Genomic DNA, 12,728 nt, shown 5'->3' on the forward strand with positions numbered 1-12,728 from the left:
AGTTCTGTCCATCACAAACTTCGCCCTGATTCCCAAAGTGACAGTTTCTCTGGAACAAACTCAGCCTTCTCTCTATCATATCAGGACCCTGGGTCCACTTCCCCATCTCTGGTTAGCAACCCCAAACCCGGGGAATATGGCATCCAGGCTAAAGAAGGGACACGAGACAAGGGTAACCAGAACAAAACCACAAGGGTAACCAGAACAAAACCACCTGTGCAGCCCACGGATCCTGAAATTTTACTGGCCTCCCTGGCTGTCACCTTTCCACTCCTGAGCCACAGACTCAAGCCAAAATTACCAGAAGGCATTCATGAGTCAAAATTCACTTCCCTCAGCAAATCTCCACTCTCCTGGCTAGGAGAAAGTGCAAGTGAGGCTATGATCAGGGACCTCTCCTTAACTCTCAAGGATACTGCAGAATCTGCTGCTAAAGCAAGAGCTGCCCAGCAAAATATCTCCAGACTCTCTGGCCAAAGTTGTTCTTGATAATAGGATAGCTCGTGGTTACCTTTTAGCTGAGCAATGAGGTTATCTGTGCTGTGGCCAATACCACCTGCTGCACCTGGATTGACACTTCTGGGGAAGTGGAAATTCAGCTCCATAAGATCACTGAACAAGCCACATGGCTGAAGAAAATGATTCCTTCAATAGGCTCTTTCTTTGACTTACTTGACTTTGATTGCTTAGGGTCTTGGGGACCCCAGACATGGGATGATACTGCTTGGAATAATCATAGTAGCCACCCTGGTGCACTGGATTCTCTCAAAAGTGTTCAATGCATGTTTGCAGCCACTAACCACTGAGCAAATGATCTCCCTAAGACTGGAACGTCAGAAAAGGAACAAAAAGAACCAGCTTAAAGAATGTGAACCCACATGGACGAAGCAAAAGCTGTGAGAGCTCCAGAGCAGTAGCTGGGAGCAGGGCCAATGCCTGAAATCTTGATCACAATTCTCAGGCTGAGAGTCTGATTAAAAGGGGAGAATTGTTAAAAGACAAAATAGTGGGCCCAAAATGGAGTCCCCTAAACCAATGGCCCCCAATGTTTGTGGCACCAGGGACCGGTTTCATGGAAGACAATTTTTCCATGGGGGTGTGGGGCAGCAGTTTTGGGATGATTTAAAAGCATTACATTTCTATTATTACATTGTAAAATATAATGAAATAATTATACAACTCACCATAATGCAGAATCAGTGGGAGCCCTGAGCTTGTTTTCACTTGCCACTCACTGATAGGGTTTTGATATGAGTCTGCAAGCAATTGATTTATTATGTTCTCTGTGCAGTCAAACCTCTCTGCTAATGATAATCTGTATTTGCAGCCGCTCCCCAGCACTAGCATCACTGCCTCAGCTCCACCTCAGATCATCAGGCATTAGAGTCTCATAAGGAGCCGTACCCTAGATCCCTCACATGTGCAGTTCACAGAAGGGTTCACAGTCCTTTGAGAATCTAATGCCACCGCTGATCTGACAGGAGGTGCAGCTCAGGCGGTAATGCGAGTGATGGGGAGTGGCTGTAAATACAGATGAAGCTTCGCTTGCCTGCTGCTCATCTCCTGCTGTGCGTCCCAGTTCCTAGGTCTATGGCCCGGGGTTGGGGACCCCTGCCCTAAACGAAGCCCCCATGTCACCAAACTGAGACTAAATCATAGTTTTTGCTTCCCCAGAACTGGAACCTGAAACTGTCAACCGGGAGTCGCGTGATCAGCACCAGGACAGTGATCTGCCTGACCTCTGCCATCCCCTACAGGAAAGTGACCTGGCCATGACCAACCTTTCTGCCAAATCAGGCCAGCTGACCTGTGCATCGGCTGGAAGGACAGAGCTCACCTCCCACTGGAACCAGGGCATTGCTCACAGAAGCAGCTGCAGATCCAGGCCAGCTCAGCACAAGCCAGTGTGGAAGAGGAGGAGGATGGCGGCAAAGCCTGCTGACCAGCAAGTGGGCATTGACTCTGCCGAGGTGAGGGATGCAATGTGAGTTGACACACAAGGTTCTGTGTGCTACTGGACCTTGAATGAATATCAAACCAACTCCTTGCCAGCTACAGGCCACTGAGTTACTTCAAAGAAAGAACAGGTATGAAAAATGGAATTTTTTTTTCCTCAAATGGCTGTTGAATTTATTTGCTTGATCAATAATGGTCCTGGCAAAAATTAGTTAACACTGAGACAACTGTGATGAAATACTAATTTTAAAAATTCATGACACTGTGATAGAAATTAGAGTTTAAACATAAAAGAATCCCTTCAATATTGCCAGCAAATATAAAATGAATGTAACATGACCGACAGGACGGCAAGAAGGCTTTTTATACACTTATATTTGACACCTGACCGTATTTTCAGTCACCGTAATATCTTCTCTCCAGATTTAAAAAAATAGTATGCTGATTTCTATAACAAAGCTTTTTTCGTACAAAAATCAAATAATGGCCAACAAGTCACAACAGTGCAATAGGTAGAGAATAAAAAACCGCATTAAACAGGTGCTGAAAATAAATACTAACCAGGAGGAGAGGACAGAGCCCTCGGGGGCAGGGGGTGTTTCCATCACCTTGAGTGTGTGGGGTTTGTCTTCACAGCCGTGAGAGCCGACAACCTTGTGAAGCCACTGACTCGGACACAGCGGGACTGGACCACGTGCCTACGAGCCAGCCTCCCAGACACCTCGGGTTGCCAGAGACGTGGTGGGGGCAGGACTACGGCTGACCCCAGAGGAAAGCCATCTCCTATCGCTCAGCCTGGTCAACTGGGCACCCAGCAGCAGTTCACCCAGCCCCTGTGGACACTGACATCTGAAATCTTGTGTAAGAGCATAGCTACCCATTCATATGGCTTATTCAGGCAAAGAGATGCTTACATTCTAGCCCAAGCAAGCAACCCACAACGTGATGTTCTAGTGGCAGGTTGGAGAAACAAATCCTCTGTGTGGATGCCCCAGGTCTGGGCAGCCACTCCCACGACCCAGCGACAAGCATCTGCTGACCCCAGGCGGCAGGAGCCGGGCGGCTGTGGTGACCCTGGCCGGCAGGCAGGCTCCGGGGCAGCTGTGTCTGTGGCTGCACAGGCCGCTGTAGTGACTTGGGCCCGGGGTGTGGGGCAGGGAAGGTCACCCCCGTGAGAGCCACTCAGGCCAGTCGGGAAATGTGAGGCGGCTCCCAGGACAGAATCTGCACCGCGGAGGCATGAAGGCACAGGCGAGAATGGCGGGCAGCGGAGACCCTGGAAGGGGACACGGCACGGGCAGGAGTGGGGCTGCCTTGTTTGGTTCCCCCTTGAACGAGAGAAAAATCCTGATTCTGCCGTAATAAAAAGGAAAGAAAGACGATTTTTGGTTTAAAAAGAAGCCACTCAAGGGTTAAAAGTTATTTTAAGTTAACAAAGGAAATTAATCTTCAAAGAAGCTGACACTAGCTGGAAACTCATCTGTGCCCAACAAGCCCGCACCGCGTGCTGCTCTGTCCTCCTGTCACCTGCGCTGAGCACCGCCCGCGTGGAGGAGGCGTCTTTACAGTGGGGACAGTGGAGGCGGCGCTGATGGGGCTCCAGGCCGGCAGGTGGCGCTCAGATGGACGTTTCCTTCCTGTCCCTGCCGGGTGAAGGCCGGGGCTGCTCCTTGCCACCCGGGGGCGGCTCCCTGGCGACGGGCTCGGGCTCGACCTGGGGCTCGGGCCGGGCGCGCTGCAGCTGGAGCAGGCGGAGCTGCACCCGCAGCTCAATGATGGCCTCACGCTCCTCATGAATTGCCTGGTTCAGGTGGTTGTTCTTGATCTTGAGGGACAGGGACAACAGTGCTCATGTCAGCAAGAAGGCTGCAGGACGACAACTCCCGCTGACCACAGCAACCTGGCGCCACACCGGAGCTACCCGCCCTCAGCGAAGTCCAGGTGACGCCCCCGCCCCGCAGACCTCCCTCCTCCTGCAGGGGCGGCTGCTCAGCCCCGCTTGCTCGGCGCCCTTCCCGGGGCCCGTCCCTTCCTTTCCTGCCCACTCTGAGCGGCCCTGTGCCGACCCGGGGGGCAGCCGCCCTTGTTCAGACCGGGGGCTGTTCCCTTCATTGCAGCAGCCTGACCTACAGCCCAAGCGCTGAAGTTCTGGAGGACCGTTTTCCTACTCAGCATGTTCGTATGCTCTGTAAAATGCTGAGCAGGACAAGGTGCTGCCAGCTGGCCCGTCTCCCACGGCCCCCTGGCCTCGGCCCGCGGCTCTGGGGAGAGGACTCCCGAGCTGGGATCCGGTGTGGAATTGCTGGTCTGTCCCAGCACCTGCCTGAGGGAGGGGAAGCCGCCCACGGCCCTCGGGCTCCTCTGGTCAGCGTGCTGCTGGCTCCCCGCGCCGTGTACGCCCTGCGCGCTCCCGGGGGGACACGCCCCGAAGTCCCCCTCCTCGGCCTGCCCGTCAGTCACTGAGGGCAAGCAGAACACATCTGCCGGGAGCCCCGCGCTTGCCGCGACCTCAGTGCAGCCTCGGGTCCCCCGCGCCCACCTCCAGCTCCTCGTTCTGCCGCTGCAGGTCCTGCAGGATGAGCTGCAGCTCGTCCTCGTCCTCGCTCTCACTCTCACTCTCCGATGAGTACTCCTCGGTCTCGCTGCGGCCATGCTGCTGGCGGCTGCGCGGGGGCGGGGACAGGGCGGGAAGTGCGTTACCGGCCAGCAGAGACAGGCCCGTCGTCTGCCTCTAGACTGACCAGCTTTCCGTGGCTGCACTTGATACCGCACCGTCCTTAAGACTTAATAAAGAAGAAACTGAAGGGTCACTCTGACGCCTCCGCACGGAAGGCTGAGCGCTGGCCACCTGTGCTCACGCGGCAGTCGGCATCCCTGGAAACCAGCCCACGGCTCTCCCTCACCTCTGGATCTCGGCGATCTCCGCTCGGAGGCGTTCCATCTCTTCTTTCTCTGAGGCGATCTGTCGGCGCAGGAACTGCTCCATGGCCAGGAGCTCCTCCTGTTCAGTCAGGATCTCATTCTCCTAAAGAATGACCACTGGTGAACATCTTGAAGAGTCTGAGTCTAGGAAATTTCACTCTTTTGGGGTCTCCTGTCACCCTGAATTGTTTTGCCCCATACACTAACAAACACACACGTTATGGGAAAGCTTGTACTGCACACCCAAAAAATACCCCATTTCCCTAATGTCAAGAAAAGGCTTCTTTGAGAAAAGGTAGACTAAGTTGTTTGGGAGCAATGACTAGATTTTTCTCCAGACATAAAACGCCACTTAGGAATCCTTCTTTTGCAAAGGCTCTGCATGCCGCCAGCACACTGGGCATAAAGCAAAGTTCAAGTGACTCCGTGTGTTTTTGCTTCCCAGTCCTCTCTGAATGCCTACCCACCGAGAGAATCTATTTTAGGGCCATGGTGGGCTTTGACAGTGTCACTAGGAAAGAAGGACCCAGGAGATGAGCAGCTGGTATCAGCATCACCTGAAAGTAGATCTAGTGATGGAAAGATGTTCACAGAAGAAATCTTTTTTCCTCACCACAAGCCACCATCCTCCTCAACCCATGTCCCCAGAGATAATATTTAAAAAACAGTAAATATTCTCCTTTAACAGAATATGCATTTCTAAAACTGATTAGCTCACCTAAGGGGATAAATCCCTATCTGCCCAAGATCTAGCTAGCCCTTTCAACCTACTGAAAAGAACCAAAGCAGACGAAACTTAGGAGGTAACAGAGATGGAAAACTACAGAAATGAGCTGGAGGCAGCAAAGGTCTACAGCATTTTTTCCCCAAACTAACAGGTAGTGAGAGGATAAGAACCTGTGATCAAACGTGAAAGATGCTAGGGTCAAGTTCTAAAGTCAGCTACCCAAAGCCTCCCATGTGCATAAAGAGTCTCTCTCAGAGATGTGATATACATATTCCCCAGGTGTTTCCAAATGCCTGGAATACAGTAGATACTCAAGAGTTGTTTGCCAAATCAATTAATGAATAATCAAACAATTCATCTCCAACAATTAACTTTCACCTGCAAGGAATAAAATATCTAAAAGGTGTTATTAGCAACAACTATCAGCTAAAATGTTACATTTCAAGAATCTCAAACTTTGTGACAATCAGGAAGAACAAATTTTAAAATACTGAAGTCCAATCTCATTAATATGGAACAACTACACTAATTTGTAAATTAGGAGAAATACCTATAACTCAAGACCTGTGTGTGAGTGAAATGAGATGAAATAAAACATCTAGAACAGTTTCCAGTAAGAAGCACTCACTCAGTACAAAAACTGGTTTCTTCCTCCAGCTGAACATTTACGCAAACACCACATAAAGGTAGGGCCAAATACAACAAGTAAACCCCTCTAAAACCTCTAAATCTTCTTATAAGTTTGGTTAAAAGATTCATACTGCTGTAGTTGAGCTTCTCAAATTATAATATAAAATGACCATCAGCAGTCTGGCAACACACTCCTGAACAACCAATGGGTCAAAGAAGAAATCAAATATTATCTTGAGGCAAATGGAAGCACAACATACCAAAACTTAAGGGACGCAGAAAGAGCAGTTTGGAGAGGGAAGTTTATAGTGCCAAATGCCTACACTAAGAAAAAAGATTTCAAACAGTGTATATACCTCAAGGAACTAGAGAAAGAACAAACTAAACCTAAAATTAGCAAAAAGAAGAAAATACTAAAATCAGAGCAAAAATAAATGGAGACGAGAAAAGCAATACCAAAGGTCAATGAAATGAAGAATTGGTTTTTTAAAAGATAAACAAAATTGACAAACCTTTACCTAGATTTAGAGGGGACTTAAATAAAATTATAAATGAAAGAGGAAACATTACAACTGATACCATAGAAATACAAAGAATAAGATACTACTACGATGCCAACAAACTAGATAACCTAGAAAAAATGGGTAAGTTTTTGTTGTTGTTGTTTTGATTCCCCCTATTTGCCATTTCTTCCTGGGTAAGTTCTTAGAGGCATTAAAACCCACCAAGACTGAATCATGAAGAAATAGAAAATCTGAACAGACCAATAACGAGTAAAAAGATTGACCCAGTAGTCAAAAACCTCACAACCAAGAAAAGAGCAGAACCAGATAGCTTCATGGGTGAATTCTAACAGACACTTAAAGAAAAATTAACACCAGTCCTTCTCAAGCTCTTCTGGAAAACTGAAGAGGCAGGAACACTCCCAAACACATTTTACGAGGCCAGCATCACCCTCGTGCCACAGCCAGATTACAGACACCACAAGAAAAGAAAGAGGCCACTATCCCTGATGCACACACATGCAAAAGTCCTCAAAAAACATGCTAACAAACCAAATTCAACAATACATTAAGAAGATCATACACCACGATCAGGTGGGATTTATCTCTGGGATACAAGGATGGTTCAACATTAACACAAACCAATAATGTGATACACCACATTAACAAAATGAGGGATAAAAATTGTATTATCACAGAAGATTCAAAAAAGCATTTGACAAGATTCAACATCCTTTCATAATAAAAACTCTCAACAAAGTGAGTATAGAAGGAACATACACAGTGACATGATATGCTCATATGACAGGCCCACAAATAACATTATACCCCAGTGAAAGGCTGAAAGCATTTCTTCTAAGATCAGAAAAAAGACAAGATGCCCATTCTGTTCAATATAGTACTGAAGTCCTAGCCAGAGTAATTAAACAAGACATAAAAGGTATCCAAACTGTAAAGAATTAAAATTGACTGTTTGCAGATGACATGATCTTATACACAGAAAACCACAAAGATTCCACCAAATAAGTGTCAGAACTAATAAACAAATTTAATAAAGTTGCAGAATACAAAATCAACATACAAAAATCAGTTGCTTTTCTATATGCTAACAACCATCTGAAAAAGAAATTAAGAAAACAATTCCGTTTACAATAGCATTAAAAAAAGGCAATAAATTTAGATATCCCATGTTCATGGATTGGAGGAAATAATGTTAAAATTTCCATACTACCAAAGTGATCTACAGATTCATTGGAATCTCTATCAAAATTCCAATGGAGTTTCTCACAGAAATAGAAAAAACAATCCTATAATTCACACAGAACCACAAAAGACTGTAATAAATAGCCAAAGCAATCTCTCTCTCTCTCCCCCCTTTTTTTAGCCAAAGCAATCTTAACGAGACGAACAAAGTTGGAGGCATCATCCTACAATCACAACAGTGTGGTACTGGCATAAAAAACAGACATGTACACCAATGGAGCAGAACCGAGTCCAGAAATACATCCACACATTTGTGGTCAATTGATCTTTGACAAGGATGCTCCTACACAATGGAGAAAGGACAGGCTCTTTAATAAATGGTGTTGAGAAACCGGTTTTCCACATGCAAAAGAGTGAAAATGAACCCTTACCTTATCTCACTCCATACACAGTAATCACCTCAAAATGGAGTAAAAACTTAAATATAAGACCTGAAACCATAAAACTATTAGAAGAAAACATAGGGAGAAAGTTTCTTGGCATTGAGTCTGAGCAATAATTTTTTAGATATGACCCCAAAAGCACAAATATACAATAGACAAATGGGACTGCATCAAACTAGAAAGCTTCCACATAGCAAAGGAAACAAAGGAGTGAAGAGACAACCTACGGAATGAGAGAAAATATTTGCAAACCCTACATCTGATAAGGAGTTAACGTACATATAAAGAACTCAACAGTAAGAAAACAAACAACCCAATTAAAAAATGGGCAAAGGACCTAAATAAACATTTCTCAGAAGAAGACATACAAATGGCCAGATATATGAAAAGATGCCCAGTGTCACTGATCATCAGGGAAAAGCAATTCAAAACCACAATGAGATAACACCTTCCACCTGTCAGAATGGCTTTTATCAAAAAACAAAAGATAACAAATGCTGGCGAGGATGTGGAGCAAGGAAACCCTTGTTCTGTTTTAGTAGGAAGGTAAATTGATGCAGCCACTATGGAAAACAGTATGGAGGTTCCTCAAAAAATACAAAATAGAACTATCACATGATCTAGCAATCCCACTTCTGGATATATACCCAAAGTAAATGAAAACAGGATATTGAAGAAATATCTGCACCCCCATGTTCACTGCAGCATTATTCACAATAGTCAAAATATGAAAACCACCAAATGGTCAATGGATCAATGAATAAGGATGTGGTATATATATATTTATAATACACATGTATACACACACACACACACATATATATATATATAAAAATATATAAAAAACATACAGGGACTTCCCTGGTGGTCCAGTGGTTAAGAATCCGTCTCGCAATGTTGGGGATGCCGGTTTGATCCCTGGTTGGGGAACTAAGATCCCACATGCCACAGGGCAACTAAGCCCATGCGCCATAACTAGAGAGAAGCCCACGCACGCACTGCAATGAAGCGAAGAGCCCAAGCGCCGCAATGAAAGATCCCACGTGCCACAACTAAGACCCGACACAGCCAAAAACACAAATAAATATTTAAAAAATAAAACGTAAACACATACATATAAATACACACACCATGAATATTAATCAGACATAAGGCAATCCTGCCATTTAATACAGCATAGATCAACCTGGAGGACATTAGGCTAAGTGAAATAGGCCAGACAGAAAAAGACAAATACTGTATGATCTCACTCATTTGTGGAATCTAAGAAAAAGTTGAGTTCACAGAAGCAGAGAGTCGAACAGTGGTTACCAAGGGCTGGAGGGTGGGGAAAATAGGGAGGTATTGGTCAAAAAATACCAAGTTGCACTTAATGTTGAATGACTAAGTCTAGAGATCTAATGATGATGATGAGAGTTAATGATACTGTACTGAATACTGGAAATATACTACGAGAGTAGACTTCAGGTGCTCTCATCACAAAAGAAAGGTAACTGTGTGAGAGGATAATGTTAATTAGCTTGATTGCAGTAATCATTTCACTATGTAGAGGTGTATCAAATCATCATGTTGTACACCTTAAATATATACAATTTTTATTTTTAAAAAAAGAATCTTACAAAATAGAGAAAAAGAGTTTAGCTTACCTGGGCAAGAAGAATATTTATGACTTCTTCATTTTCATTCATTTCTTCTTTGGAAACATCCTCTTTTGAAAGACTGGCTATCTCTTGTGCAATCTTGGTTTCACACTCCTGTCAAGTGAGAGAAATGAAAAGCACTGGTCAGCCTACTGTTAACACATTCAACAAATTCACACCATCACCAGTCCAGAAGTTTCCTTCTCACCTCCTAGAACTGAAAAAATAAGAGTGACACAGCCAGCTGAACCATCTGGACATATGGGCATCTGCTAACTGGGCTTTGAAAATAATGTGTGGATCTCAGTCTGTGGCTGCACTGGAAGAAAAATGTTCAATTTTAATGTGCTCACCATTTCTGGAACCCTCTCACATAAATTACCTTCTGTAATACTTTTTTTTTTGGAGGGGGTTGGTTTTAAGCATACAGTTCAACTGGTTTTGACAACTGTATACAGTCAAGTAACCACTGTCACAATCACAACACTGAACATCTCCATCACCACGAAGTGCCCTTGGGCTCTTCCACCATCTGCTGCCCCTGGCAACCACTAACCTGCTTTCCACTGCTCTGGTTTTGTCTTTTCTTATGTTTCATATAAACTGAATTAATCAGTAAGTAGTCTTTTTTATCTGGCACATTGCTAATTTTGATTCATCTATTTTGTCGTTTATATCAGTAGTTTACCGAGTAATATGCCATGATGTGAATGTACCCCAATTTGTTCATCCATTCACCAGCTGATGGACATTTCGGTCCTTTCTAGTTTTGAGCAATTTTAACAAGACCTGTTATGAACACTGTGTATTTGCTTTGTGTGGGTATATGCCTTCTTCTGTTAGGTAAATACCTAGGAGTGGGATTGCTGGGTCAGATGGTAACCTCATGCTTAACTTTAAAAGAAAATGCCAACTGTTTTCCAAAATGATTGAACCAAGAGCAATACAGGAGAGTTCCACCTGCTCCACATTCTTGTCAACACTTGGTATTTTTAATTTTAGTCATTCTGGTTGGTGTGTAGTAGTATCTCGTGATTTTAAGTTGTATTTCCTTAATGACTAATGATGTTCAGCATTTTCACATGTGCTTATTTACCATCCATATATAATCTTCAGTAAAGTGCCTGTTCAAATTTTTGCCTTTTTAAAATTGAATTGTTATTGTAACAAATGTACCACTCTGGCAGGAGATGCTGATAATGAGGGAGGCTAAGCATGAGGGGGAAAGGGGTATATGGGAACTCTCTGTACTTTTCCCTCAATTCTGCTATGAACCTAAAACCGTTCTAAAAAAATAAAGTTTAAAAAAAATTGGTTTAAGAGTTTTTTATACATACTAGTTCAAGTCCTTTATCAAGTGTGTGTTTTTTGCAACTATTTTGTCAAAGTCTCTGGCTTGCATATTCATCTTCTTAATATCTTTTGAAGAGCATGTTTTGATGAAATGTAATTTACCAAATTTTTCTTTCATAGTTCAAGGACCTTGTGTCCTATTTAAGAAATCATTCAAACAGCTCATACAACTCAGTAACAAAAAAAACAACAAACCCAATCAAAAATGGGCAGAAGGGCTTCCCTGGTGGCGCAGTGGTTGAGAGTCCACCTGCCGATGCAGGGGACACGGGTTCATGTCCCGGTCCGGGAAGATCCCACATGCCCCAGAGCGGCTAGGCCCGTGAGCCATGGCCGCTGAGCCTGCGCGTCCGGAGCCTGTGCTCCGCAACGGGAGAGGCCACAACAGTGAGAGGCCCACGTACCACAAAAAAAAAAAAAAAAAAGGGCAGAAGACCTAAATAGACATTTCTCCAAGAAAGAAATACAGATGGCCAACAGGCACATGAAAAGATGAAATCATCATCGCTAATTATTAGAGAAATGCAAATTAAAACTACAATGAGGTACCACCTCACACTGGTCAGAATGGCCATCATTAAAAAGCCTACAAATAATAAATGTTGGAGAAGGTGTGGAGAGAAGGGAACCCTCCTACACTGTTGGTGGGAATGTAAATTGGTGCAGGTTCCTCAAAACACTGAAAAATAGAGTTGCCATATGATCCAGCAATCCCACTCCTGGGCATATATCCAGACAAAACTATAATTTGAAAAGATACATACACCCCTATGTTCACAGCAGCACTATTCACAATAGCCAAGACATGGAAACTACCTAAATGTCCATTGACAGATGGATAAAGATGATGTGGTATATATATAAAGGAACATTACTCAGCCATAAAAAAAAAGCCATTTGCAGCTACGTGGATAGACCTAGAGATTATCATACTAAGTGAAGTAAGTCAGAAAGAGAAAGACAAATACCATATGTATCACTTATATGTGGAATCTAAAACATGACTCAGATAAACTTATCTACGAAACTGAAACAGACTCACAGACATGTGGTTGTCAAGGGGGAGAGGGGTAGGAGAGGGATGATGGATTAGGAGTTTGGGATTAGCCGATGCAAACTAGTATATATATAGGATGGATAAACAACAGGGTCCTACTGTATAGCACAGGGAACTATATTCAATATCCTGTGAAAAACCATATGGAAAAGAATATGAAAAAGAATATATATAAAAAATATATATATATATATATAAAAATAATATATATACATATAACTGAGGTACTTTGCTGTACAGCAGAAATTAACACAACACTGTAAATCAACCATACTGCAATAAAATTAAAAAAAA

The 12,728-nt window shown here is 44.0% G+C and overlaps 1 protein-coding gene across 3 annotated transcripts in view; it reads right to left on the minus strand.

Annotated features, from left to right (window-relative positions):
• Window positions 1–3,363: 3,363 nt before the first annotated feature.
• Window positions 3,364–12,728, minus strand: part of RALBP1 (ralA binding protein 1) — a 43,501-nt gene continuing 34,136 nt past the window's right edge. For all 3 annotated transcript variants that reach the window (XM_079718248.1, XM_079718249.1, XM_079718247.1), the window contains 4 exons: window positions 10,031–10,138; window positions 4,860–4,981; window positions 4,496–4,619; window positions 3,364–3,781 (listed from right to left, as the gene is read on the minus strand). In XM_079718248.1, the coding sequence (XP_079574374.1) occupies window positions 3,575–3,781; window positions 4,496–4,619; window positions 4,860–4,981; window positions 10,031–10,138 (561 nt within the window). In that variant the 3' untranslated portion in view covers window positions 3,364–3,574. The remainder of the gene's footprint in view (window positions 3,782–4,495; window positions 4,620–4,859; window positions 4,982–10,030; window positions 10,139–12,728) is intronic.

This window comes from Hyperoodon ampullatus (genome assembly GCF_949752795.1).
Source record: "Hyperoodon ampullatus genome assembly, chromosome: 13".
In the NCBI taxonomy this organism is placed as follows: Eukaryota; Metazoa; Chordata; class Mammalia; order Artiodactyla; family Ziphiidae; genus Hyperoodon; species Hyperoodon ampullatus.